The sequence below is a fragment of the Nelumbo lutea genome, chromosome 1, assembly GCF_056320005.1.
Source record: "Nelumbo lutea isolate HS-2025 chromosome 1, American lotus-T2T, whole genome shotgun sequence".
Lineage (NCBI taxonomy): Eukaryota > Viridiplantae > Streptophyta > Magnoliopsida > Proteales > Nelumbonaceae > Nelumbo > Nelumbo lutea.
The window spans coordinates 158,498,747-158,526,542 of NC_142684.1; the positions used below are offsets into that span (position 1 = coordinate 158,498,747).

The window sequence follows — 27,796 nt, forward strand, 5'->3', positions numbered from 1 at the left end:
TTTCACCCACCAACCAGAATACGAACATTCACCGGTTGTGTTCGATTTAATTGGTCCTTTACTCCTTGTATTTTGGTGCTGTTTGGGCCCTTGACTTTGAAGACAGACTGTTTGGTAAGTGACCCGGTCTATTAAAAACATGTTTAGAGACTATTTAATTATCACACGGAAAGACCAGAAAGAAACCCCATAGTAAAATCTGCCCTGATTTCTCTTTCTATCTCCACAGTTCCAAATCAAGTAAAACAAAAGAACACTTATAATTAGTGAGAAAACTCAGATGAATGTTAGTATGATAAATATGTAAGGGAAGTAGTATGTAAAACCGTCTTTAGGACCTGCCAATCAAGGGTACGCATTAATGTTGTATTTTGAGTCCCTTGAGTTTGCAATGAGGGAGCAAGAAAGGAAATTGAATCTTCTGCCCACAAAGCGCTCCCCACACCAACCCCGCACATTGCAGCCATGCATTGGAAACATCTCCCCATGAATGACAATATACAAAGTACAGGAGATGTTCTGCAGTATTCTGTGAGGTTGGTGTAGGGTGCAGATTGAGTTAGCGAGGAAGCTACTTGTAACTAAATGGAAGATACTAGAGGCTTTTTTTTTTCTTTTTATCCTGTAAGTCTCATACCATCTTTTTTTTTATCAACAACGAGTAAGCTTTATTAGAAAATTAAGACAATTATAAGGAAAAGGAAGGATAACCTCTAAAAAGCAAAGCTGACACATCGTAAGAAACTATTACAATTGAGCCCAGAAAACAGAGGCTCTATTCAACCCTTGCTTTGCTAGCCCATCAGCAAAGAAGTTGGCACTTCCTCTGACTCAAGACACCTTGGCTTAATATCTTTTGTTAGCCATTTGAGTTGCTTCCTTTCATTGCTGTAGTTCCAAAAAATGCTCTTCTCCCTTTAACCAGTCCACCACTAACTTAAGAGACTCCCTCAATAATCAACTTTCTAATGTTCAAGTTCGTTGCCCTCATTGCCCCTTCCACAGCCACCAAAAATCTCAGCCCTTAAGGAATTGCCCACCCCAATTGGACCTGAGAATAGAGCAATTGTATTTCCTTCCTCATCCCTAAAAACTCAACCAATTCCTGATTGACCTAGGTTTCCAGCAGGCCTCCTTAACTGGAGCTGAGGAAGCAATTTCATTCCAGTTACTTGAAAAGGCTTCCATTGGAACATCTTAAAAAAGTTCCACTGACTTCGACTAGTGCACTGCTCTGTCAAAAGCCAACCTCAATGACAGCTTCTCTGCTTCTCTCCTTATCTGAAAATAGCTTTGAGTTCCTTTCTTCCCATATGGTCCAAATTACCGCAGCCCTTACACATCTCCACATTAGCCGACCCCTCTTCTTAGTCTTATACCATCTTTACTCTTAATATAGATACTCTTGATATGCAAATAATCAGAAAAACTAATGAGAACAATCACTAAGAGACAAATAAAACTGATAATAAATCTTGCTAAAATAAGCAATCTTTTTTTGTCCTCCTTTTGAATGAATATCATGTGCACATACCGGAAAAAACCATTGAAAATCTAGTCTGTGCAGCATGTGTACCTTTTCTGCTATTTTATTCATTTTGCAAGACAGGAGAGTGAAGAAATTGGACACTTTCCTCTCAATACAAGGAATTAAACTGAGTGAGTATTGAAAATGAAATTGCACTTGCCACTAAAACCATAAAGCAAAATAAATATAAAGTTTCTGAACCAAAACTCGTTTCCCAAATGGGTAATTTTGAAATAAAAAGCTTAAGAATACTTGATTAAGTGAAACAAGTACCTCAAAAAATACATAGCAGAATGGATTTTAACATCATTGCATATCAGCATTTAACCTGTAATTCACCAAAAGAAACAATTTTCCACATTAGCTTCACAAAATAACTCAATCAATTTAACAAGCAATTTCACAATTACAGTGGTATAATTAGCACAATCAATTCAACCTTTTTAGATGCACTTATGTCCTGAGAGGTGCATCAGTTTTGTGCAATCCAAGTGCACAAGTCATATGATGGGAAAAAAAAACAGTAAAAAGATCCTTCCACCTACTGTTAGTTTGTTACTAAATATCCTCGAACCTTTAGAAAAAGTATGTTCTACATGATTACATTTCTTATTTATGCCGCCTATCAGTTTTGGAGATTTCTTTCTGTACTCTATATTTATACATCTTGATGAATGACAAAAATAGCACCCTACCTGAGAATGATAAAAATGAAAACATTACCACTGACTTCCCACAACCAGTATGTATTGAAGGGATAGGAAATCCATCACATGGACGCCCAAGATTGCGGAATAAAGGGGGGCGAATTTCAAAATTTTTTCTTTCCCTTCAACTGGGAATCGAATTCCCTATTTAGAAAATCATATTTTCAATTATCATTCTTGAACCATAAACTGAACCAGATCTGAACCAAAAGGAGGAAAGAGAGATGATACCTGATACAGAGAAATAGTATCTCTCAATTGAGGTATTCACGCAAGGTAGAAACCAAAATCTGCTCCCACTGAAAATGGCACAGTGCAAGGTGGAGTACAATCAGCATTGTCCTTCCTAAGAACTTGATTCTTCCCAAAAATCACCTGGACGGCTTGTGAATACAACTCCTACCAATCTTTTCTCCAAAAGATTGGAATCAAGATCCAATCTTGATATACCCCAAGGAATGGAGATCGAACTGCAATAGGCGGCGGCTGCAGGAAGGAGGCGGCTAGAGAGTATTTGCAGGGTGCAGAATTCTCTCTTCTGTGATCCCAGCTCTAAATACAAGACTGTTGCTGGTGAGTCTCTTGGATATCTAAAGGCTGCCGCCCCCTCTTCCTTTTATAGACTTAAAGGGATCAGCTCCTAATCCCATTAGGAATTGCTAACACAAATCATATTTGGATTAGAAGTCCCTTTAAGATAAGAGATAAATCTTATCTTATCTGCAGATTAGATCAGCCAGTTCCTAATCTAATTAGAAAGTTTTCAAATCTAAATCCCATTTAGATCTTGGACTCTCTGAGTGGATAGGGTGTGGGCCCAATCCTATCAGCTGATCTTATCTCAGAATTTGCCCCTTAAAAACTAATCAAATTAGCCCAGTTCGAAATGGGCTTAAGGCTCATTTAGGGTTATGTATTCATTAAACCTTCCAAACTGCTGCCCAGTTGGGCTTCTTTCTATGGTGTGGGACCCAAACATTGATCTACACATCAGCCACATGGGTTCAGCCCAGCCTTTGTTACAAGGCCTGGTCGAATACACTGTTATGGACAGTGCACCCCTTGAAAACCCATCAGATGGGCTCTATGGGCCCAACACTTACCCTAAGTGGTCCTTGGGCCAATCCACCTTGTAACACCCAGGGACTGTGGGCACATGCAAGATTAGCCCATCAGGTATTATCCTCAATGGCCTTACACTCAACCTCTCAGCCCATAATGATCATACACTGCCCGACAAGAGAGGACCTCTCCCTCGGTTGCAAGGAACAGTGTTGCACTCTCTCAAGTATGGATCCCGGGAATTAAAACATTTTGCAAACATTTCAAAACCATAATATATATATATACTTTTTATATCTCATATAAAATATATTTTGCAAAACAAATCTCAACGATTGAAATCGGTTACCGGCAGTCTTGGTTTCCATCAGGGAGAGTGCATCCCCGATCATTACCGTTATCCGACAAAGGGGTTGATCTTGTCACTATGATCACCCACTCAGATGAATTCTCAGACTGTCCCAACATACCCAGGTTTTGACCCCCGCTAAGGATCTCACTGATTGGTAAATCAAAGACAGCCCAATCCGACACCTAGTGCAGTATCATAATCAAGTCTAGGGGTCGGGTGTAACTTTCCAATTTTGCCCATCAATCTCCAAGGTCCAAGGCAATACTGAAAATCTGGTCCAATTCAAATATACAATTAATCCCACACTGTATGTGCCTAGGGTCTCACCCCGGTAGCTGAGACAAGCCACCCTAACCGACTTGGTGGCACCACAGTGTCAGCCTTGTCAGGATAGGTCTCCCCAGACCGACCCACTGGCTGTGAACATTCTAAACTAACACGAGTCTCATTAAGTGTCCAATTTAAGGGTATTACACAGAAACATACCAAGGGAATATGAATCAAATACACACTTTTATTCATTTACAATAAACTCATAATGTACATCAATTTGATTGAAGCTAAGGGCATACAAAACTGTCTAACATGTATGATAAGTAACTTTATGAGGACTAAATGTTGACTGTCAATTCCTCTTATTTCTTCCATTCTTTATTGTTGAAGAGCAGAAAACTCAACTATCTTTTATGATTATATTCTATTTTACTAGATTGAGATCTTACTTTCATAGAAAATATGGAAAGATGTAGCAAATAGGGGAAAACATCAATTAAGAAAAGGATTACATCATAAAAATAGCAGTATTATCAGACTCAAAAATCAGACAGACAGTTGGACTGTCAGAACCAGAAACTAGCGACCAAAACCACAAAAGGAATATCAAGCAAAAATCAAAAGGAATAATGCTCTGAAAGAAATTTTGTTTTCATGCTACCCCCAAGAAATGACCATCCAAAAAATCTCATTAGGATGAACAGACCTGCACTGAATTTTAGACCCCTATACAAGTCCTGTTTTTGGACACCCCCTCTAGCTAAAGAGTCCGCCAAAGCATTCATAAATCCTTGTAACCAGTAAAACCAAGCCTCCGTGCAATGAGCCAAAGATTTTGCTTCCAAATATAATGCTGATGCACCCATGGACCCATAGAGTTATACCCCTTTAATCTTTACAATTATGCATACACAAACTACATTACAATAAAGAAAGAAAAAATAACCCAACACCCTTTTTCTGTTTCTCTAAACAATTCAGTCCCATTTATCAATACAAGCCACAAAGAGCTACCTCACCCAACTCCAAAATTTTTTTCCCTTTTAAAAATTGAATGCACCAGTCTATAGACCTCAGAAGGAAAATAGAGCCCAGAAAAGAATAACCACAAAAAAATCCCAATAACCAAGGTGATAAGATTACTAGAATATCAATCAATTAAATTAAGGCATAAAGAACCAATTCATACCTATGGCTTCCACAAGTTGATCTAAAGCATAGATAGGTTTCCAATAACCCAATGAACATAGTTAGAAAGAACACTTGTCATATTAGAACAGTCGTAGTAAGAAATGAATGCCAGCGACATTGTCAAAAACAAGACCCATACATCCACTAAAGCAGAAGAATAATAACAAAAACAAAACATCAAAAATCCAACAAACTAGGAAGAAAGAGATTATTCAACATCAAAATAAATCAAATGCTAAAAATGATGAACCTAATAAATATTGATGCTACTAAATATGAATAAGTTTTTAACAATGGAAGTCCTACCTACTTAAAAATACTGCTGTTGGATTCCCAGGGGAAGATGGATTCTGATTTAACAATGTTACATGCGATCCAGATTTTCTGACAGCATCAGGGTCTGTAGCAGACAAAATTTCTACATGATCAAGGCCCAACTGCCTCTTGATTAAGTCCAAATTCTCAGCAAGTACATCGATTTCACCAAAAGGTAGCCTAAGATCCAAGGCATGAACCCCAACAGAGAGCACTTCATCCTTCTTGAATCTTAAAAATGGCATACATAGTTTCTGAATCTGCTTAAAATTTGCCTCCCTCCCAATTTCACTCCTTTGCAGTGCCTCCAATATCTCTTGATCAGGTGCAAAGGAGCGGGTCTCCCTATCAAACTTGCTTTGGAGTATCTCCAGACATACCCTTTTCCAACCATCATATTGCTCATTCACATAGATCAGGCCTACTGTTGGCTTGTTTTCCTCGGTGGGAAGAGGAACTGCAGTTCCCTTTTTGTTAGCTTTCTTTGATCCTGATACTTGTTTCTGGAGCAACTTCCTCATCAACACTATGGAGTCTTGCAGATACTTATTGGCACTCTTAAGCGTGAGATCAGGTAAATCACCTGCGGGCCAACCTGCATTTACAACAAACCCATCCTTCTTCAAGATCTCCTTCCAGACATATTCTGCGTAGTGTGGACAAATTGGAGTTATAAGCTTTGTCTGGACATCCATGAATCGTAACAACAACTCATTGTTCATGCCACCAACACCACACGAGAACCTGTATTCATCCCTGGCAGCCTGAAGATCATAGAAGCCTGTCTTGAGAGCTTCTCGGAACATGTAGTCACTGTAATGTTGCTCTGTCATTTTGACAGCAATGTTTATTTCATTAGCAAACACACGATCTGCATAAGTAGATGAAGGTCCTCTTCTTAAAGAACTCTCTACAGACAGAACCTCCTCCATCCAAGATATCTCTTTTGTGAGTCGCAGGATTGCAGCATTTGCTGTCTCAAAGACAAAGTTAGCATCATCCATTCCATCCCCAGCATCAGCCAAAGAGAATCTTGTGGCATCAGCAGAAAAATCCTCAATAGCTTGGCGTAAGGTCCTAAAATTCCCTGTGGACTTAGACATCTTCTCAGAGTTGAGCATGATGTGTCCATTGCATCTGAAACCACACGGCCAGAAATCTTTGGCCAAAAGAGCTGTGTGGTTATAGATGCAAAATGTAAGATGGTTCTGGATGAGATCTTTGCCAGAAACACGAAGATCAAATGGATACCAGTACTCAAACTCCTGCTTCATCTTGGTAAGAAGAGAAGTAGGGATATCAGATGAATTCGGATATGGCCCACCACAGAACACAAAATTCCAGACTTCATCTGTCATCTGCTCTGGCTTTACTAATGAAGTATCTGAACCATACATGTCCCCATTCTGTAACAGATGAGAAATGGTATAATATGCCATGTAAAGCGTGGAATCAGATAAGGACTCAACAAGGAACTGATCATCCCAAGGAAGACGAGTCCCTAGCCCAAAAGAACGGGAACAAGCCCATTGATTCAGCCAACTCAAGGTGTGCTCAAAACCATGCCGAGTCTCATCAGAGTAGAGCTTCATGTTAGAAAGGCACTCCTCAGCCTTTTTCTTCCATTCCGGTTCTCCATATGTTATGTACCACTGATCTGTCAAAGCCACAACACATTCATCTCCAGATCTTGATATAACCTTCTTCTCAGGCTCACTATACATAACCGCTTGGTCAATCTCTAGAAGCTTGTTCCTGATCAATGGCTTTGCTTCCTGTACTTTCATCCCAGCATATTCTCCAACCAACATTGTTCCCTCTGTGAATCCTCTCAAGTAGGTCAACCTCTTTGCTTCAGCGAGCTTATCTTTCTCGTTTTGGCTTTTGATCTTCAGATCAATGCACACCTTCTCAGCAGATTTATCCCCAAACTCTGGGATGTTGATGATAGGAACAACCTCAAAGGGCATAACCCACTCATCCTTCACATTGAACTTGGCCCTGAGAGCTGGTTTGGACTTCAAATCATGTAAAGCCATATAATCATCAGGAGAATCACTGGGCACACTTGTCACAATTCCTGTACCCTTGTCCGTTAGAATTGTCAGCATGGGAAGGGAGTATATAATCTCATTAATAGAAAGAGGGGATTTCAAGGGCAACCCAATCAAATCATGACCAGATAGCTCGACCAAACATGTTGGCTTCCCTGGAAACCTAGATAAATTCTGATAGGCAAGGTTAAGAGCTGCTCTCTCAGTAACAATAGATACATCGGTCTCGTTTATTTCATAAGCACCATACTTCCCATCAGGCAACACCCATGAGTTTGTTTGTCCATACATGGTCTCAGGTCTCAATGTGGCAGCAGCTAGGAACACTCTCCTTCCTTCCAATGCTCTCAACTTTGAGGGAAAAGGTGGTGCCACCTCCATTTTAATCAGAGTGTAGTCTTGTGGCTGAACCCCTTCACCTGATGCTCTGTCATGATCTGCACATGGCTGACCATCTAAGGGAGAATAGATTGTGTACCTCTTATCCTTGACAATCTTTCCCATCTCCTTCAACTTCCTCATCTGCCACCTGCCAAAAGAAATTTTTCTTATCAGTAACAAGAAGCTCACTAAAAGATTGAATATACAGAAAATAGTGCAAAACGTAAAGCAACAAAGAAAGCCCAACCAATAAGAGGTGGGTTGAAAGAAGAAATGGGAGGCAGTTTGCTCTTCCTACCCAATCAAATCATGACCAGGAGGCAGTTTGCTCACCTGACAAAAGAATCATAGAATGGGTTCATATCAGTTGTGATAAAAGAACGTCTCCAGTCACATCCCAACCCAAAAGCCTTGAGATCCTCCTTGGCTAAGGGTGGGAAATAGGTTAGCCAGTGATATGGGTCTTGAAACTTGGAAATCTCACTGTCGGAGAGGCCATAGCTCCTCATGATCTCCCATTGAAACTTGTCGCCACCTGATTTTGAAGCTGCTTTGGATTTCTTGCTCTTGAACTTATCAGGAAAAGTCTGCCCACTTCCATTTGGCTCCTCTGCTTCCGGTTCTGTGTTAATACTGAGCTCCTCTATAGCAGTAGGAAATGCAGGTGGGTCCCCAAATTTTAGGATCTCTCTGGCAAGTTTATCAGCTGAGGCCTTAATGGGCATCCCAGTGCAATGGAAAGCAAAAGGCAGTAGCACATTGGCACCTCTAAGCCTATGATAGGCTGCAGAAAACTCAAGCTTAGACAGTGAGAATGCATGTCCTAGATGCAGATACCCATTCATATATGGGTATGGAAAGTTTCCAAAAAATTTTTCACCAGGTTCAGGGGCTCTTTCATGGGATTCAGCTCTAAATACATCTTTTTCCTCCCACCATGTTCGAACCTTAGACTCAATCTCAAGCAGCCGATCCCTCCTTGCAAAACTCTTGCCACCATCCATGTTCAGTGCTATGTCTGTTCTAGGTTGACAGAAACTGTAAAAATAACCCATTTAAGTAAACAGATAAGTGATTAATCTGAGAGAGCAAAAATAGGAAACAGGTAAATAGGTCATCATCATCATCTAAGCCTTGTCCCAACAATATGGCGTCAGCTGGGAAACAGGCAAATTGGAACCCGACTTTAAAGAGAATTACAGGATAGAAAATCCATATTGTAAGAAAATGGTCAAACAAATCAGGGCTTCTTTATAACTTCAGTAACAAACAAATACTATATAGAAATTTGGAAGAAGAAAAAACAGGGACAAAAATGCTTCTCTGTTAAAATGCCAAGCAAAGATGACAAATGGACAAGAGAGTAAGAAGATTTAACGAATAGAGACTAGTTACTTCAAATAATTTGTTCCTAAAGAACAAGATATTTTATTTGGGTACATGAATCCTTTCATCAAATATATACCAACATTTCCATAGAATTTTGACAAAGTAGCAGAAGACAATAAAACCAACAATTGCCAATTCTTGAACATAGAGATTCATGGGCAGCGAGGACAGTCAGGATCTTTATTTATCCAATCATGAAAAGTCAAACCTTGAGATGGAGGAGTGTAAACATAAGATAAAGCATAACTCTTCCCTTCAAATTTCAGAATTTTCAGTTATAATCAATAGGAGGATCAAATAATGATGATCACAGGCTGACAAGGGCCCACTTATAAGAAAGTGCAGGAAAAGGTGGAGAACCATCATTACTTTTATTTGATAGACATTGTAATGAGGGAATATAAACAGTCAAAACAAGGGGTTCCTGTTTTTTTTTTTTCCTATATTTTTCATGCAGTAAAAGTATTTTTTATATGTATTAGTTGTGTGGTTGTGGAGCGTGGGCATTACGAATCTATTTGCAATTCACATCACATTAATTTACTCATTCAAACTTGGGTGTAAACACGAGAGAGAGAGAGAGGAGTAGTAGTAGTATGGGACAGATCCTGGAAGAAATCGGCTATCTTTTACTGTTGAGCCCACAGACCTTCACCCCAAGGCCCACTTACCAAGCCACCCCTAAGGCAACTTTATGGAGGTCTGATGCAATTAGCACCTAAAAATTCTCACCCGTGCAAAAGATAAATGGAATTCTCCCAAATGTCTGGGCTCTAGGAGCAGCATCATAATTTCTAGTGACCTTCAGATTTGGGTCACTTTCTTTTAAGTTTAACCTTTCTAGTTTCTAGTAGGTCTTACTCTCTTTGTTTAGGTGCCCAGAGTCTTTAAAAGTTTTAGGAATTGTTGGTTAGCTATCTAGTGGGGCCACAGAGTTGTCTTGGACCTGAAGTAATTATGTCCTAAAGTTCTTTAAAGTAATAATGTCATAAAGTAATTATGTGATCATGTCCCAGCTTCCACAAACCGGGAGCTTTGGAAGGAAAGAAATAAAAGAATTTTTTAAGATAAATACAAAGGCCACAATCACCTTGCTTCAATTACTGGAAAAAGAATCTGGATTTAGGTTTTGATTCTTCCAGAATTTGCAGAGGATAGTAAGGATTCGTTCAGTTCTGGGTTTTGGTCAACATTTAAAATTGGACTTGGGGGGTTGATGAATGATGATGTAAGTTTTTTACTAGTGTATTTTCTACCTGTGTTTTGGTGACTTCTCATTAGTCACCACCCCTCCTTTGTACTATTTTTCCTCTTCTTCTAATAAAGTTTACTTCTTAATATATTACCAAAAAAATAGCGTCCTAAAGTTTCTACTCTTTTGAGAGTGTTCTACTGTTGTTTAGTCAAGAAGGTGAGATGGAAGACCCCCCTTCCTACATCTATAAATAAGTTTTACTTGTAATCAGCTGGTGGAGGATTTTGAATATCAAATAGGGGCTGTTGACAGACTCCGAAAGTCCAATATCTGAATACACACACATTTTGTATACATGTATAAGTTAAAAATAAGTATTTTTTAAGACTTTTAAACTTTTTTTGTTATTTTAAACACAATAAGTCGGATGCAGATTAAATTCTAATCCGATCTGAGTCCAACATATCGAATTTCAGATAGGATTCTGATGGAGCGCGATCCGGCCGGTCTTAGCTGTCCGCTGCCTTGCTTCCGAACGGGGTAGCAGGGAACCTGAAACGGAGATGGAGAAGCTCCGGGGGGAACCCGGTGTAGAGGCTCCGAAGCTCAAGTTAGAATCCTTCAAAAGCAAGGTAATACCAGATAGCGCAAAGTTTGCATACCTCGTTTGTTGGGGGCAGGGGACTCTTATAATCACTTCGCGCACTCGCTTCGAGGCCCTTGTCAGGTCGGGTATGAATACCCTTGCGTTTGTCAATTCGGCCGTCGTCCTTTCTGCTGAGACAGAACCGTCACTGCCTAACCGTCATCTAACTAGAGATGGCGGTGTCAGTGGCGGTGGCAGGTGGCCGTTTAGGGTGCTGCCGCCAAACGTCAGATCCCAAGTCAGTCAGGCGCGGCACCCTTGGGCATGAACTTCCTTAGTGTCAGGTGTGGTACGACTTGTTTGGTTTTGGCGCCAAGTGATGCGAAGTGCTAAGCAAGGCGGTCTTGAGCTCGGAGGTATCTATAGGGCAGGTCAGTTCGGCGAAGAGTATCCCGAGCTGTTACAAGGTGGGTCAGTTCGACGAAGTGTATCCCGAGCTGTTACAAGGTGGGTCAGTTCGGCGAAGTGTATCCCGAGTTGTTACAAGGTGGGTCAGTTCGGCGAAGTGTATCCCGAGCTGTTATAAGGTGGGTCAGTTCGGGCCCCCGGTAGGGAGCTCAGTCCTCTAGTGTCCCCTTGTTCCCGCCTAGGCTTGGCCGCTTTTGCCGAGCTATTGTTTCTGCCACGTATCACGTAATAGAGAAGTCGGGCCAAATCTTCCTTCATCAATTGCCCCCCACTCCTTGCGCCGAGGGTCTTGCCATGGTGCGGGGAGTCTTTGCGAGGTAGCAGGTGGATTTGTCCCGTCCTTCGAACCTTCACTGCACGAGATGCTTTTGCTAGGGTTCTTTCGGTTTCCGAGAAGGCTGGAAACGTGCTTACTCAAGAACGCTGGTGGTTATGACAGCGCGCGTTTTAAATTTCAAACCAATTCGCGCCGCTGGGACGTGACAGCGGGTCATTTCAAAAAAGCGTGCCACTGTTGTACGTGCGCAGGCGACTGTCAGGGAGACGTGTGGCGCGTCAGTTTCGGAAAAGACGCGTGTAGAAGCGACGTCGGTTTCAAAAAGACGTGCGCTGACGTTTCGCTTTTTTTGGAAAGACGTGCGCCAATCACGTCTCGACTTTAAGGGTTGTGCGGTCGGTAAGAACGTGGGCCGTCGGATTGTCTTCGGTCTGCACGGTCGATTCTTGGTTACTGTAGCTATAAATAGTGGGGGACCCCGGTTGGTTTGTCACTTATGCGGTTTGTCTACTGAGTTCGCGTCCAACCTTTCAGCTCGCGTCCAAGTCTTTTCCAGCTCGCGTCAAGGCTGGTTATACAGTCTTCACGGTTCTATGGCTTGTTCTTCAAACTTTCCGGTGAGTACTTTCTTGAATCCATCTTTTCCCCAATGTCTAGCTTTGATAGCTCAGACGATTCTTTGAGTAGGGCCGACGTAGGTTCCACCAACCGAGTCGTGTTCCCAGACTGCCTCAGTGATCCTAAGGTGGAGCTTGAGGACTATGAACCAGTAGGCCGAGTCGCTTCGGGCAGTTTGGCGTCTACCTCCCGCCGAGGTCGGATGCTAGACAGGTTTGGTCCTTCGACCATGACGCCTGAGGGGCTTCAATCCATACTTCTATCTTACAATCTTCCTGGGGGGTACACATTTTATTCCTTCGGGTAGCTTTCCTTGGGAACACGGTCCTGACGAGATCGTGTTTTTCGATAGCAGCTCGCTGCAAGGTTGCGACTTCCTTTCCATCCCCTTCTTGTCGAAGTCATAAACCACTTCGGTGTCACCATTGGCCAGCTTCATCCGAACTCTATTCGGAACCTAGTGGGGACAGTTTCCCTTTTTTGCGAGCAGAACTTCCCCTTGGACTTAGAGATATTCTCCTCTATCTTGATGCTCAAGAGACAGGCGGGTTCTCTTTCTGGGGGGAGACGGGCGTATTACCTTACTCCTCGCCAGGGTTTTAAGCTTCTGCACAATCTTCCTAACAAGGTCCCAACGTGGAAGCGGGACTACTTCGGCGTGCGAAGTGCACAAGGATGGTCTTTTCAGACCAGGTGGGGTGAGGCCGCTCCCGATTTAGGCGTGACTCTCGATAAAGAGACGGTTAAGGGCCTCCGGCAATGGGCGCGGCAAGGCTTAAAGTGCCACCACTACTTAACGGAGGCCAAGCTTATTGCAGCTGGCCTGAGTTCGGGTAGGTTTCTAGCTATGCGGTTCTTGCTTGCTTTGTTCTTTTCGTTTTTTTTTTTTTTCTGATGTCGAATTCGTTTCTACAGGTGTCATGGACGCGGAGAGAACTCGTGGGGGGCGTTTGTTTCAAGGTATGAAGAGGAGGAAGCGGGTCGCCAAGCGAACTCGTACCGAGCTGCCCCTAGATGAGGAGCCCCAAGTTCCAGACCATACGCCGGAGGATCTGCCCAGGGAGCCCGAAGTGACTCCACCGATGCATGAAACTGCCGGAGCGCCTTACGCTAAGACCACTCATACGGGCGCTCCTGCGTACTCAAGTGCTCCTGCTCACTCCGGGTCTGCTCATACGCGGGCTGGGCCCTCAGGCTCGGGAGCTCAAGGGGAGTTTAGGAGCATGTTGACGCCGAACTACGCTCTTCAGAAGAGTAGGGACGCTACTTTCCCTGAGGAGGTCGCGGCGTGGACCGATCTTCCCTTGAATCAGGTCGCTTGCCGCGCCGTAACACATGCCATGGTGGTAAGTTAGATTCCGTCTTCCTTTTTTTTTTCTGTTGCTTCTGCTGTCATTTGCTCACTTGTTTCTTTTGGTAGGTGAATTCTTCAATTCATGCCTTGGCGGCCCAAGTGGAGAGGAGCTCGCGACCTGCTGAGGCTGCCGCTCATGCTGCTGAAGAAGCCTTCCGTGCTGCAGAGGCAAATACCCGGGCTGCTAAGGTGGCTGCTTATGCTGCTGAAGAGGCTGCTCGCGTCGCGATGGCCAGGCAGGCGAGGTCTCAGCGTGACACCGAGGCCATGGGGGTAGTTGTCAAGCATATGGCGGACTTGAAGTTGGATTTGCAGCATCAAGTCGAATATCTTCAAGAGGACATCAGGGAAAGAACACAGATTTTTTCCCAAGGCATTGAAGACGCCAAGAAGAAGGCAGTTGAAGACTACATTGCCTCTCCGCGTTTTGACGATCTGATGGTGGACTCTTACAGGAGGGGGTTCAAGTTGAGCCGGTGGATGATCCGGAATACGTACCCCGACCTCGATGTAAGTGCCATAACCACTTCGCGTATAACTCAAGAGATGGCCAATGCTGCCGATGGCGAGCCGGACTCTAAAGGAGAGGCAGGGCCTTCAGGTGTTGTTGAAGTGCCTTCCGATGGCGAAGAAGTGGCTCCGGGCGTGTAAAAATTTTTTTTTTTGCCAATGTACTGTTTCTTGTAATGGAGTATGTCTTTTTCCCCTTGCTCATCTTCCCCGAACTATTTCTTTGTCTGCCACTGTCCGGGTTATTAAATTTCCGCGGTCTTTTATGCCGCAAAATGATTTTTAGCCGAGCTGATAATATGCTCTTCTTTGTTTGTCTACGCCGAAGTTCCTCTTGGCTTGCCTCGTGGCACATAGGGCCTGATTTCGTCCACTTCGCTTGGTGGTTTATAGGTAGTATCGCCTTAAGTTCACGATGTTCCACACTCGAGGTACTCGTTGGCCTTCCAAGGTTTCGAGTTCGTATGCGCCCCCAAGCGCACTTTTTACTTTATAGAGCCCTTCCCAATTAGGTCCAAGCTTGCCCATGCCGGGTTCGGGCACCATAATCTTACGAAGGACCAGGTCGCCGACTCGGAAGCTTCATTGCTTTACTCTGCTATTGTAGCAGCGAGCTACCTGCTGCTGGTATGCCGCTGTTCGGATGTGCGCGAGGTTCCTTACCTCGTCCAGTAGGTCGAGGTTGGTACGTAACTCGTCTCCGTTCGTCCGATCGTCGTATGTTTCTAATCGCAACGTTGGTATTTCGATTTCCGCCGGAATCACTGCTTCAGTGCCGTAGGTGAGGTTGAAGGGGGTTTCTCCCGTGGCTGCTTTTTCGGTAGTTCGGTGAGCCCATAAGACACTTGGTAGTTCTTCGGCCCATAATCCCTTAGCTCGATCCAGACGTGCTTTCAGTCCGCACAAGATGGCTCTGTTCATTACTTCCGTCTAACCGTTTGCCTGCGAGTGCGCGACTGATGTGAAATTTTGCCGAATCCCCATGTTCTGGCACCACTCTTGGAACTTGATATCCTCGAATTATTTGCCGTTGTCGGAGATTAGTACCCGAGGTAACCCGAACCGATATACTATGTTCTTCCAAAAGAAATTCTGTATGTTTCGAGCCGTAACAGTTGCTAGAGGTTCGGCTTCTATCCACTTCGTAAAATAATCTACTGCCACAACTAAGAATTTTCTTCCGCCTGTTGCTGGTGGGAATGGCCCTAGGAGGTCGATGCCCCATTGTGCAAAGGGCCACGGGCTGGCGAGGTATTTGAGGTCGGAGGCAGGTTGATGGTGGATATTAGCGTGCTTCTGACACTTGTCGCATTTTCTTACGAGCTCGACAGCTTCTGCCTTCATCGTTGGCCAGTAGTATCCTTGTCAAAGTGCCTTTTGGGCGAGTGCTCTGCCCCCCAAGTGCCCGCCACACAAGCCTTCACGAGTGTCGCGGAGTACGAACTCGGCTTCGGCAGGTTGCAGGCAACGCAAATAGGGGAGCATGTACGACCGTTGGTATAACCGTTCGTCTATTATGACGTATTTGGCCGCCTGGCGCTGCACCCTCATGGCCGCATTGCGTTCTACAAGGAGGGTTCCGTCTATCAAGAAGCTCGCGAGTGGATCGATCCAGCTCGGCTCTGCCTCTAAGACGGGAGCGACCTCCTCTGTCCCCCCGAGAATACTAGGCCGAGGTAAGTCCTCTATGTACACAGTTCTCATATTGTTGTGACTTGTACTGGCTAACCGGGACAGGGTGTCGGCCTCAGTCTTTTCTGACCTCGGGATTTGCCTGATGATGTGTGATCGGAAGTTGAGCAGGGCTTCTTTTACTTTGGCCAAATATGCGATCATGGAGAGATCGCGTGCTTCGTACTCGCCGGTAACTTGTTTCACCACGAGCTGAGAATCGCTGCAGATGACCAAGTGTTTTGCCTTTACCTTTCGCGCTAGGTCCAGCCCGGCGATCAGTGCTTCGTACTCTGCCTCGTTGTTGAATGCCGCGAACTCAAAGTGTAGTGCGTATTCTAATTTTGTGCCGCTCGGGCCGCACAAGACTATTCCAGCTCCGCTACCTTGCCGGTTCGAGGAATCGTCCACGTGAAGGATCCAGGGCTCCTCATCCCAGTTCGCGCTTCGCCTGACCAAGAGAGATGCCACAGTGGCTGCTACTTCACGGGATTCGGAATCTATGGGCTCAGGAGCTCCGGGTTCACCCGAACTGGGGACCTCGGGCTCGACCTGTGGGGCTTCGTGGCTGAAAGTGCACTCGACGATAAAATCTGCCAAAGCTTGGGCCTTGATAGCGGTTCTCGGTTTGTACTGGAGGTCGTACTCGCTGAGTTCGATGGACCATTTCGTCAGTCGACCGGAAACCTCGGGTTTGAGTAAAACTTGTCTAAGAGGTTTGTAAGTTAGGATGATGACGATGTGAGCCTGGAAGTATGGGCGGAGTTTCCGAGCTGCTATTACTAGGGCGTATGCTAGTTTTTCTATCTCCGGGTACCTTGCCTCTGCTCCCTGCAAAATTTTACTAACATAATAGATGGGTCGTTGGACCCGGTCTGTTTCTTTTATCAGTACCGAACTGACCGCCTCGTCGCTCGCCGAGAGGTACAGTTCTAAGACCTCGCCCACCTCGGGCCAGGCTAAGGTTGGCACACTAGCGAGGTAACCTTTTAGTTCGTCGAATGCGAACTGGCAGTCCTGGGTCCACTCGAACCCTTCGCTTTTGATTGCCTTGAAGAAGGGTAGGCAGCGGTCTGCTGACTTAGACAAGAAGCGGCTTAGAGCGGCTATGCGGCCGTTTAGCCTCTAAACCTCTTTTACTTTCCGAGGTGGTTTCATATCTAGAATGGCTTTTATTTTGTCCGGGTTGAACTCAATACCGCGCCGATTGACAATGTAGCCTAGGAACTTGCCCGAGGTGACACTGAAGACACACTTGTTGGGGTTCAACTTCATGCTAAACTGACGTAGGATTTGGAAAACAGAATCTAAGTCTTGTATTAATTCTTGTGAAAACTGAGTCTTGACGACCATGTCGTCTACATAGCACTCTATCTTCGTACCAATCAGGGGCCGAAATAGCCTATTTACAAGTCTTTGGAAAGTCACTCCGGCATTTTTTAGTCCGAAGGGCATGACTTTGTAGCAATACAGGCCGAACTCGGTTATCAAGTTGGTTTTTTCCTCATCGGATGGGTCCATCCTAACTTGGTTGTAGCCCGAGTAGGCGTCCAGGAAGCTTAGCAACTCGTTTCCCGAGGTCGCGTCCACTAGGCGGTCAATTCTGGGGAGGGGGAAGCAATCTTTCGGACAAGCTCGGTTCAGGTCGGTATAGTCGACGCACATGCGCCACTTGCCGCTTTCCTTTTTTACCAACACCGGGTTGGCCACCCAGCTCGGGTAATGGACTTCCCTTATAAAGTTTGCTGCGAGGAGCTTCTCGACCTCCTCGTCGACCGCTCTCCAGCATTCTGGGGCTAAGTTGCGTTTCTTCTGTCTAACGGGTCTGATTACAGGGTTAGTATTAAGTTTGTGAGTTATCAGTCCGGGGCTAATGTCGGGCATGTCGGCCGCGGACCGGGCAAAAATATCTAAATTTTGAAGTAAAAACTCACCAGTTCGGCTCATAGGGGGTCTTCGATGGAAGCTCCGATGCTTAGTGTGCGAGCTGGGTCCGTAGCTGAAATCGGGATTGCGACAGTTTCCTCCGTGGGCGAAGCTCGTTCCTCACCTTGCTCCGCAGGCCGCACCAGTTCGAGGTCGTCGGCCGCCTTGGTTTTTCCCTTCAGGGCGGCAACATAGCACTTGCGGGACTCGAGCTGGTCGCCCCGCGCTACCCCTACACCGAAGTCCGTAGGGAACTTCATGGCCAAATAGTAGGTGGAGACCGCCGCCCGTAGGATATGCGTGATCGGTCGCCCTATTATGGCATTGTATGGGGAGGGGGTCGCGACTACCAGGAAATCATGGTTGAGTCTGACCGCACAAGGCCATGTGCCGACTTCCACAGGGACAGTTACTTTTCCGAGGGGCCTGACTTCCTCTCCGCTGAAACCCACCAGGGGAGTGTTTGCGGACTTCAGCTCGCTCCTCTGTAACTACAGCTGGTCAAATGCTGATTTGAAGAGGATGTCCGCTGAGCTGCCCGAATCTATGAGTACGCGCCTGACCTCGAAGTCGTTGATCCTTAGTTTAATGACAAGCGCGTCATCATGGGGGTAGTGGACTCCTCGCGCGTCATCCTCGCCCGGGCTGCTGCCGAGGTATACCCCGCTACCACCGAACCTTCCACTATTACATGGATGGTTCCCCGAACTTGCCTCTCTTCCGGAGGCTGCTTCTGCAACGGTTCAACAGGTCTGTTGCTAGACTCGGGGGCATCCTTTTCGTGCTCCCCTTGTCGATCTGCTTTATTGTTATTGTTGTGTTGTACAAAGTTTCTCAAGTATCCGCGACGGATGAGCCCCTCTATCTCGTCCCGGAGGTTATTACACTGTTCGGTGCTATGACCATGGTCTCTATGGAAACTACAATACAAATTCTTGTTTCTCTCGTTCGGATTTCCCTTTAGGCGAGGTGGCCACTTAACGTACGGGGCGTCTTTGATCGTCATTAAGATCTCTGTCCGTCTCGTGTTTAACGGCGTGTAGTCCGTCCGAACTACTAGGGGGGCCCGGAATGACTGATTCGGCTTCGTCTCCCGGCTCGGGTTTTTTCTATTCACCGGGTTGGAGAGCTCGCTTTCTCTCTTTCTTTTCTCGTTCCCGCCTTCGGTTCGTTGGTTGATTTCTTCCTCTGTCCTCATGAACTTATCCGCGAGTTTGAGGAATTCGGCCACGGTTGCGGGCTGGTTGGCCACCATGTGCCATTTGAATTCTTTGTGCGTCACCCCTCTTTTGGCCGCCGCAAGCTGCACTGCAGGGTCCAACCGCGGTATCTGCAAGCATGCTTCGTTGAATCGCTTGATATAGCCCCGAATAGATTCTCCTTCTCTTTGGACTACTCCGAAGATGCTTTCCTCTGTTCTGGGGCACCGTTGGCTGGTGACGAAGTGTGTGGTGAAGACTTGCACGAACTGGGCCCAGCACTTTATCGACCCGGGGGCCAGGTTCCTGTACCAAGTGCGGGCTACCCCCCTGAGGGTGGTGGTAAAGGCCACGCACATGCACGATTCGTTGGCCCTGGCGAGGTGCATTTGGGACTGAAAGGCGTCAACGTGGTCGTTGGGGTCGAAGGACCCGTCGTACTTGTCCAGGGGTGGGAGCTTGAAGTCTCTGGGTAAGGGGACCGCTAGGAGTTCTGAGGCGAGGGGGGAAGGAACCGAGAGAATCGGGGCAGCCCCTACCTCGTCCGAGCTCATGTCTTTGCCTCTGAATTCCGACAAGGCACGGGTGGTTGTTCGGCGGCTTCGTCGGCGCCTTCGCCGTTGAGCGGGCCTTGTACTGGCGCTGCTGGCCTCCGTGTTACCGAGCTCGATGGGCCCGAAATGCTGGTAGTCTGCCGCCAGGGCACTGAATCGGTTTTCGGTGAGCGGGAGCTCGGGCTTGGAGCGCCGGGGTGCCGACCTCGCGGGCGAGGTTCCCGACCCGCCCGCGGGTTGCGAGGTGGGGATGACACTTTTTTCTCTTCGGCCTGGGGATGAGGCCTGGCTGTTGGGGTGGTTCTGGGGCCAGGAGGCCTTCGCCTGGTGGGGGCGTCCATCCTGCGGGGAGGCCTTGACCGGCCTTGGGGCGGGGTTGCGAGGCGGAAGTAGTGGTTGGTTCAGTGGCAGTTGGGGGAACTGCTGTTGATAGTGATACTAGGAGATGTTGTGCAGTACTTGGTGCTGGTGAAGCTGGTGCTGCTGGAACTGTTGCATTTGGGCTTGCATTGCCCGCATGCACTGCATCAGGCCCTCCAACCGGTTTTGGCTAGCTGCCAGGGGGACGGCAGTCGGTTCAGTGAAGGTTGTCTCAATGGGGAGAGGAAAGGGGATGCTTGTGGTAGGAGGGTTTACGGGTGCCACTGCTTGTGGCGCGTTCAAGCTGGGGATCCCATCCGCCGAAAGGGGGATGGTGAACTGTCCAACGCACACTACGGGGACTTGAAGTTGCTCCCCGGTGGCGTTTGTCTTCGTGCCACGTCCGGTGTTGCTGGAAAAGGCCATGAGTGTTGGGTTTTTTTTTTTGAAGAAAAGGGGTTATCGAAGTTTGGAGGAAGGCTTTTTGAAGTGTTTTCCCACAGACGGCGCCAATTGATGGAACGCGATCCGGCCGGTCTTAGCTGTCCGCTGTCTTGCTTCCGAACGGGGTAGCAGGGAACCTGAAACGGAGATGGAGAAGCTCCGGGGGGAACCCGGTGTAGAGGCTCCGAAGCTCAAGTTAGAATCCTTCAAAAGCAAGGTAATACCAGATAGCGCAAAATTTGCATACCTCGTTTGTTGGGGACAGGGGACTCTTATAATCACTTCGCGCACTCGCTTCGAGGCCCTTATCAGGTCGGGTATGATTACCCTTGCGTTTGTCAATTCGGCCGTCGTCCTTTCTGCTAAGACAGAACCGTCACTGCCTAACCGTCATCTAACTGGAGATGGCGGTGTCAGTGGCGGTGGCAGGTGGCCGTTTAGGATGCTGCCGCCAAACGTCAGATCCCAAGTCAGTCAGGCGCAGCGCCCTTGGGCACGAACTTCCTTAGTGTCAGGCGTGGTACGACTTGTTTGGTTTTGGCGCCAAGTGATGCGAAGTGCTGAGCGAGGCGGTCTTGAGCTCAGAGGTGTCTATAGGGCAGGTCAGTTCGGCGAAGTGTATCCCGAGCTGTTACAAGGTGGGTCAATTCGGCGAAGTGTATCCCGAGTTGTTACAAGGCGGGTCAGTTCGGCGAAGTGTATCCCGAGCTGTTACAAGGTTTGGCGAAGTATAACCCGAGCTGTTACAAGGTGGATCAGTTCAGCGAAGTGTATCCCGAGCTATTACAAGGTGGGTCAGTTCGGCGAAGTGTATCCCGAGCTGTTACAAGGTGGGTCAGTTCGGCGAAGTGTATCCCGAGCTGTTACAAGGTGGGTCAGTTCGGGCCCCTGGTAGGGAGCTCAGTCCGCTAGTGTCCCCTTGTTCCCGCCTAGGCTTGGCCCCTTTTGCCGAGCTGTTGTTTCTGCCACGTGTCACGTAATAGAGAGGTCGGGCCAAATCTTCCTTCATCAGATTCAGATACAGATGTTTTTGTAATCTGATCAGATGCGGATATAGATGGATCCTACATTTACGGCTCTATATGAAATAGGGGCAAAAGTTTTTGTTTGTAGAACCTTAAGGTGTAATCTCTTCCCAAGATACCCAGATACATGTACAAGGGTGTCGTATTGTACTAGATACTTCAACTTTCAGTGTAAATTTCATATGCAATTCCATGTCCAGATCCGTCCTCGCTATAACTGAGTAACATAAATCACTTCTCTCTTTATTTTCCTCTGTGTTTCTTATTCTATTGTATGTTGTTGCTACTCCTCTTAGTCGCTGCAACTATGCTCTGAAATATCCTCTAATTTCTACTCTTTAAATTATCTTTCTTCTCCAGTTGCTATCTGAATTCTTCTGTTGTGATTTATTTAATTCTGAAGAGGTGTTCTAATTCTTAGATCTGAAAACTCTTCCCGAACTCACCTCCTTTCCCCTTTCTCTGATCTGAATCTCCTTTCCCCCTATTCTGTCCAACTTACTTTACGTTATCCTATTTCAGTATCTTATCTGACAAATATATATAGCATCATGGAGCCACCCTTTTGTCCATTGTTTAAGAAACCGGACCAAACCAGCCAGTCAAACCAGTTAAACCGTGACGCAGCCCTTTGGCCGATTTGGTTATACACTGAAAACCGTAATTCATAAAAAAGTGGTCAAAACCGACTGACTGGCTGGTTTAACCGGAAAACTGGTGAACCCGTCCTGGTTTTATGAAACCATCCGGGTCATAACATGAATAGAAACTTCAAAATGTTGATAACAGCACTTGAACCCATACACACACATATGCCACGTCATCATAGTTCAACCTCTGGTTTGACCACGGTTGAACCTCTGACCTGTGAACCTCTCCCTTTTCCGGTTCTATGCCCAGTCAGGTTCTCTAAAAATTGCTTTTATCCTATTCCAGTATCCTATCTAACAAACATAAATACATAACAGTTAAGAACTTGATAACTTTATGCTGACAGCATAAAAAGAATTTATTATGTAAAGCTGACATATACACAAAATATCCTTTTTTTTTTTTTTGAGAATAGAAAATATCCTAGTTTTCTCTTATAAGAGTTTCTTCTAGTCAACATAGACTTTTCAAATCAGTGAAGATTCTATTTCCCCCTCAAGTTTCAAACCAATTCAACAAGAAAAAGATAAGAAGAATCTAGAAGAAAAAAAGTTGTCCTTTTTCTTCAAGTTTCACCCTTATCTAAAAGATAAATTAAATTTGAAGATAATATACATATCAATTAACAAAAAGAAGAGACCTTTCCACCTTTAATCTATACTAGCCATTGACCTAAAATCCAAATGAAGAATTGAACATAGCCCAATAAATCATGGCATGCCCACAAAAGGTAGAAAAACAAACAAGCATCAGATTCTACAACAGTTCTGGAACCTTAATTTCACAATATTTAACATAACACCATAAACCAAGAATGTCTTTGCAGTTACCTTGACTTAAACACTAATCTGTATAGAACATTTCTTGAGACCCTAGATTGCAGATGTTGTCTGGAGATAAGAGAAGCCAGTGAGGAATTCTTTATGAATAGGGCCAGATAGCATTCCCGCACAAAAATTACCTTAAAGAAGAAATTCTCAACAAGAATTAATCCATCACCAATTAAGTCTTTGTGCAAAACTTAAAGGAAAAATGAAGAAACAAAAAGGAAAAGATACCTAATCTATATTGTAACATGAAGAAAAGACCAATGGACCAACCCATAATTCCCTTTTTCACAATTCAACTTCTTTGCATTTGGCCAACAAGCATAAATAACTAAAGACAACCAAAATATATTTGTCTGACATCAATCCATGCATAAGATGAGAAAGGAAGAAAAAATTAATATATAATCACTTTTTTATCAATAATATATAAGCACTTTCACAATTCCAACCAAATGACCCAAATTCTTTCACATTATGCCAGCAAAAATATTTAGTTAAATAAATCCACATAGCATTTCTTCAAATTTAATCTATTTAAACCATAAAAGAAAAAAAGATGCAACATAACTAGACCTGTTCATGGGCCGGGTAGCCCGACGGGCTTGCGCATGCCCGCAGGCTTGACCTCGGGCCTAAAAGCCCAAGCCCGACTATTTTACGGGCCAGGCTCGGGATTTGTCACAAAAGCCCGGCCCAACCCAACATTTTGTATTTTATTGTAAACCCTAGCCGATTAACCTTTCCTATTCCCTCTTTTCATCTTTTATCTTTCTCTCCTCATTCTCACTCTCAATAACCAGCGCAAATCCAACCAACCTTTCCGACAGTGAATCTTCTCTCTCTCCACCATTCCTCTCTCTCTTGTCTCTCTCGCAGTTCTCATTCTCATGCATTGTTGCATATTCTCAGAAACCAGTGAACTCAAGCATCGGCGATGGCGAACTCAAGCACCGGCGCCAGCCGCACCACCAGTGAACTCGATCGCCCTGCATTTCAGCCTCTGTTAGGTTGGGCTTCGGGCTCGGGCCTGGAAAAATCTTGTTAATGAAGAGCAAAAGCCCGGCCCATGAACAGGTCTAAACATAACCGCTTCCATAAATTCATTACTTCATAACCAAATAACCTAGCTCCTTTCAAATTCAGCCTACAAGAATAATTAGTTAAGTAAAACCATCCTCCACAATTCATCCATTTAAACCATAAATATGACGCAAAAACTATAAAATAAATATTTCCTTAATTCAATTTCTTTGCAACCGAATAACCAACCTCTTTCAAATTCAGCCAATAATAACGAATATAGCTTATTTACACTTTCTAATATCTATTTATTCATCCATAAAATAAAATAAAAGACAGAAAGAAATAAACACTTCCATCTTTTTCTTCTTCAAGCTTAAAAATGTCAAGCTTCTTTCCAATTCAATTGACAAGCATAAATAACTCCAAAAATTCATCCTTTCATGAACTGAACAGAAGAACAATATGAACACTTACAGCAATGAATCATAAGATGTGGCAGTTTAAAACAAGACAAGGTTAACAAATGAGCATCAATTTATCATATAACAATTTCAAGTTGATGGAATTAGTAAATGCACTTTAAATCAAGTTGGGATATTAAAGAGAACCTCCAAAACAGATAAGGAAAGAACAGAGGTATAAAACCAAAACCAATATTTGTAGCAAGGAAAACATGATGGAAATCAACAAGATGGGAACTGCAAATATATATATAGAGAGAGAGAGAGGAGTGATAATACCAAGCCAAAGGAAGAAATAAAGAAATGAAAAAGACAATATTTTTAGCATGGTAATTGGCTTAACTTATTAAAATGTAAACAAACCGGCTTCAAATTATGCATTAAAATAAACAAGAACTGAACCAAAGCTCAAATCCTAAAAGTCCAAAAGCAGTGAAGATATTACTGCCTTGTTTAGTTTTCAAACAACATCCATATAGCAATTTATAACCAGAGGATTGCAATTACCACACAGCCAAATAAAATTGAAATAAATAAGGCTTAAATAAAATGAATCACGAACAGGAAAATGACCTTAAGGGGGATTCCCAAATTGTGATTTGATTAGTTCTGTAAAAACTGCAGACCCACAGAACATAAGAAAATTTACCATCGAAGGTAGAGTTTTGGTCTCTAAATCAAGCATCTCATTCCAATGGATACATAAATCAACTTGTTGGATAGCAGCTGGCATAGCCAAGGGAGGGGTAGGGAAAATTGGACTATAGGGTCTTCTCTCACAGATAGTATTTTATAGCTTTCTATATTCATTTTCTTTTATTTGATGTCTTTGTCATGACCTTTATTCTCCTATCACTGTAGATTGTACTGTTTCATTTTCCTTTCTTTTCTCTATCAGAAACGGTAACTTTCATTAGAAAATATTTAACATGATACACTGTCACCACCCAAAATAAGGGTGTTGACCTTTAGAAGAATGTTTTCAAATTACAGGACAGCCCAAAACAAGTTATCCCTGAAAGTTCCTTTGCTTTGCCAGGGTGTTAGCTAATCCATTTGCTGACCTCCTTGTCCACCTGAACAGTACCCCTACCTCCCTTGCTAAGCAATGTACTTCCCTCATGAGTTGCCGATGTACCCAGACCCCCAGATTGTGTGACTGCATCCACCCAATTAATAATTTAGAGTCCCCTTCTGTTTCATTTTTTTTATGAGTAACAATACCATAAATAATGAGTACATCATAGCAAAGAGATCCCATATAAGGAAGTTAGTCTCGGGTAGCCTTCATATAAAGAGATTATATCATACCTTGACCAACTTGGCCCCAATACAAATTATGTCTTGAAAACCCATGTTTTGCTAATTCGCCAACTAGTCCATTAGCAGCCCATGGAACCCATTTCACTTTTGGTTGTATAGCTCCTCTATTAGTCCTTGTAGCTCGCTTATAACATATCTTAGTTATAGGCTACATCCTGTTTGCCACTTAGTCACCCAATAATTGTTCATGAGCCTCCTTCAACTTCTATTTCTTTCATATTCAGTGCTTTTGCCCCTCTTAGAACTGTAATTGCTGCCCATACCTCTGCTCAAGTTGAATTTCCTGTTCTTGGAGGTCTTGAGTAGAGCTCTAATCTTGATGAAGCATTCATAAAACCAGAAATTCATGGGCTGGGTCAGTTTTAATGAAAAACCTAGAAATCATCCACCTTTTGTGTTTTTTTATCTTACCATTATTTTTAGGGGGGTCAGATGATTGGTATAATGGTAAAGTCTTGGGCTGACAAGAGTGAAGAACATGGACTCAAGCCTAAGAGTGGCAAAAAAAAAATGCCAAAAGTTAGGTCCGTATCCAGTCCACCCCAATGGTCTTTTTAACCTAATATTATTTTTTTTCCTGCTGATTAGGTCAGTTATATGGTATTTATGTTGTACTTTTGTATTATTTTATTGTAAGCAGTTAATTTTTATTGAATGTGAAAAAGTGTATTATGTACAATAGGAAAACTCAAATACTAGTCTATCATCCCACCTAACCCTTTCCTCCATATTTGTTATGACTTTTTACATTCAGCTTAAATTGGTAATTCCCCAAAACGTATGTTCCTTATTGACCCCTTGTCAAGCGAGCCAGCCAAGCAGTCTGCTGATTCTAATCTCAGTATCCAATTTACTGACACAGCCATTTGTATTTGACCCCTGTCTGCTAGACCCTCTAGCAGCAGTGTTCTCTCTCCTTTTCTTATCAATATAACCCCTATTTGATCGTGGTCATTGATTCAAAAAAATAAAGAAAGTTAAAAAAAATAAAAATTAATATGGAAAGCAAGGGCACTGAGGCTCAATGAACAGGCTCAATAGCTCGTAATGGATATCTCATATGCCAATATGGACTCTTTGAAATGGTTGCAATCTTCAATGTATGTCTTTCTTGTAGTCCAGACTGTTTAAGCTTACGCCTTTTCCTTTCTTTTTTATTTATCTTCAGATACTTTGCATTGTACACTTAATCATATACTTAAAATTTTGTCATAACAGCTCTTATAGATACTTAAAACATGCAAAACGCCACGAACAAGAGGTAAAACAACCGTGAAAATAAGCGAATGAAAGATCCAGCGTTTGTTTTCAACCATTTCAAAGAATAAATTGTTTACTAGCATTTTATGGCCAAAAACAAGGCAGAAGTAACTCACCAGATATGGAGCTCGCAGAACACCCTAGAGTTCACGTATATAATTCTAGGCTGTAAAAGATTAAAAAAAAATCAGAGAACAGTAGAATACCAAAATTAGAAAGGAAAATCAGAGAATCATTATTGATAAACAATAGCCGATTGAAGCAACGGCAAAGCCGTCATTTTTTTATAACATCATGGTGCCTAAAGTGAAACAAGAGCAGAAAAACATTGTCTAGTAGATGAGCAGTATCGACGCACCTCCACAAGCGTGCTTTCTCAGTTTTCCCTCCTGGTCGTATGTGTGAGAATTAGGGTTTCTATCTTCCTGCGCTCAACTTTGGAAGGAGAATCAGAAGACGATTACCGACTTACCGTCAGCTCACAGGTGCTTCGCAATCTACCTTGGTTGTGCTGTGCAACCCATGGACTGGGAGTATGGGCCGTTCGATAACGGCTCAAGTTACTTAAAGACTACTTTGCCCTTTCCCTTAGTAGGATGTGTTTAGTTACTATAAGAATAACTTTCCCTCAAACCAGATATATCCTTATTGGATAAGGGCTGAATTTAAGGATTTATTGCTTGTATTTTAGTAGATAAAACAATTTAATAAATAACAAAAAATATATATAGGGAAATTTAGAGTTGAGTAAAGACAAAGCAATAAATCATTTCAACTTTCAACCATTATCGGTCATTTACCATCCTCGT

The 27,796-nt window shown here is 44.0% G+C and overlaps 1 protein-coding gene across 7 annotated transcripts; it reads right to left on the reverse strand.

Moving 5' to 3' along the window:
- Positions 1-688: 688 nt before the first annotated feature.
- LOC148878657 (leucine--tRNA ligase, cytoplasmic-like) lies at positions 689-27,549 on the reverse strand. Of its 7 annotated transcripts, none has more exons than XR_016103315.1 (8): positions 27,346-27,485; positions 27,104-27,153; positions 23,737-23,906; positions 22,921-22,980; positions 8,197-8,901; positions 5,424-8,011; positions 1,802-1,856; positions 689-1,404 (listed from the first exon to the last, which is right to left on the reverse strand). XR_016103315.1 is itself a non-coding variant. In XM_088958062.1 (8 exons), exons 3-7 carry the CDS (start codon positions 23,811-23,813, stop codon positions 1,835-1,837), a joined length of 3,456 nt encoding a protein of 1,151 aa, XP_088814188.1. In that variant the 5' UTR covers positions 23,814-23,906; positions 27,104-27,153; positions 27,346-27,485; the 3' UTR covers positions 689-1,404; positions 1,802-1,834. The 7 variants fall into 7 exon arrangements, 5 of the variants coding, with proteins under 5 accessions (XP_088814188.1, XP_088814214.1, XP_088814223.1 ...); XM_088958062.1 differs by having other exon boundaries at positions 5,420-8,011; XR_016103316.1 differs by lacking the exon at positions 23,737-23,906 and having other exon boundaries at positions 22,921-23,051; positions 27,346-27,549.
- Positions 27,550-27,796: the final 247 nt, after the last annotated feature.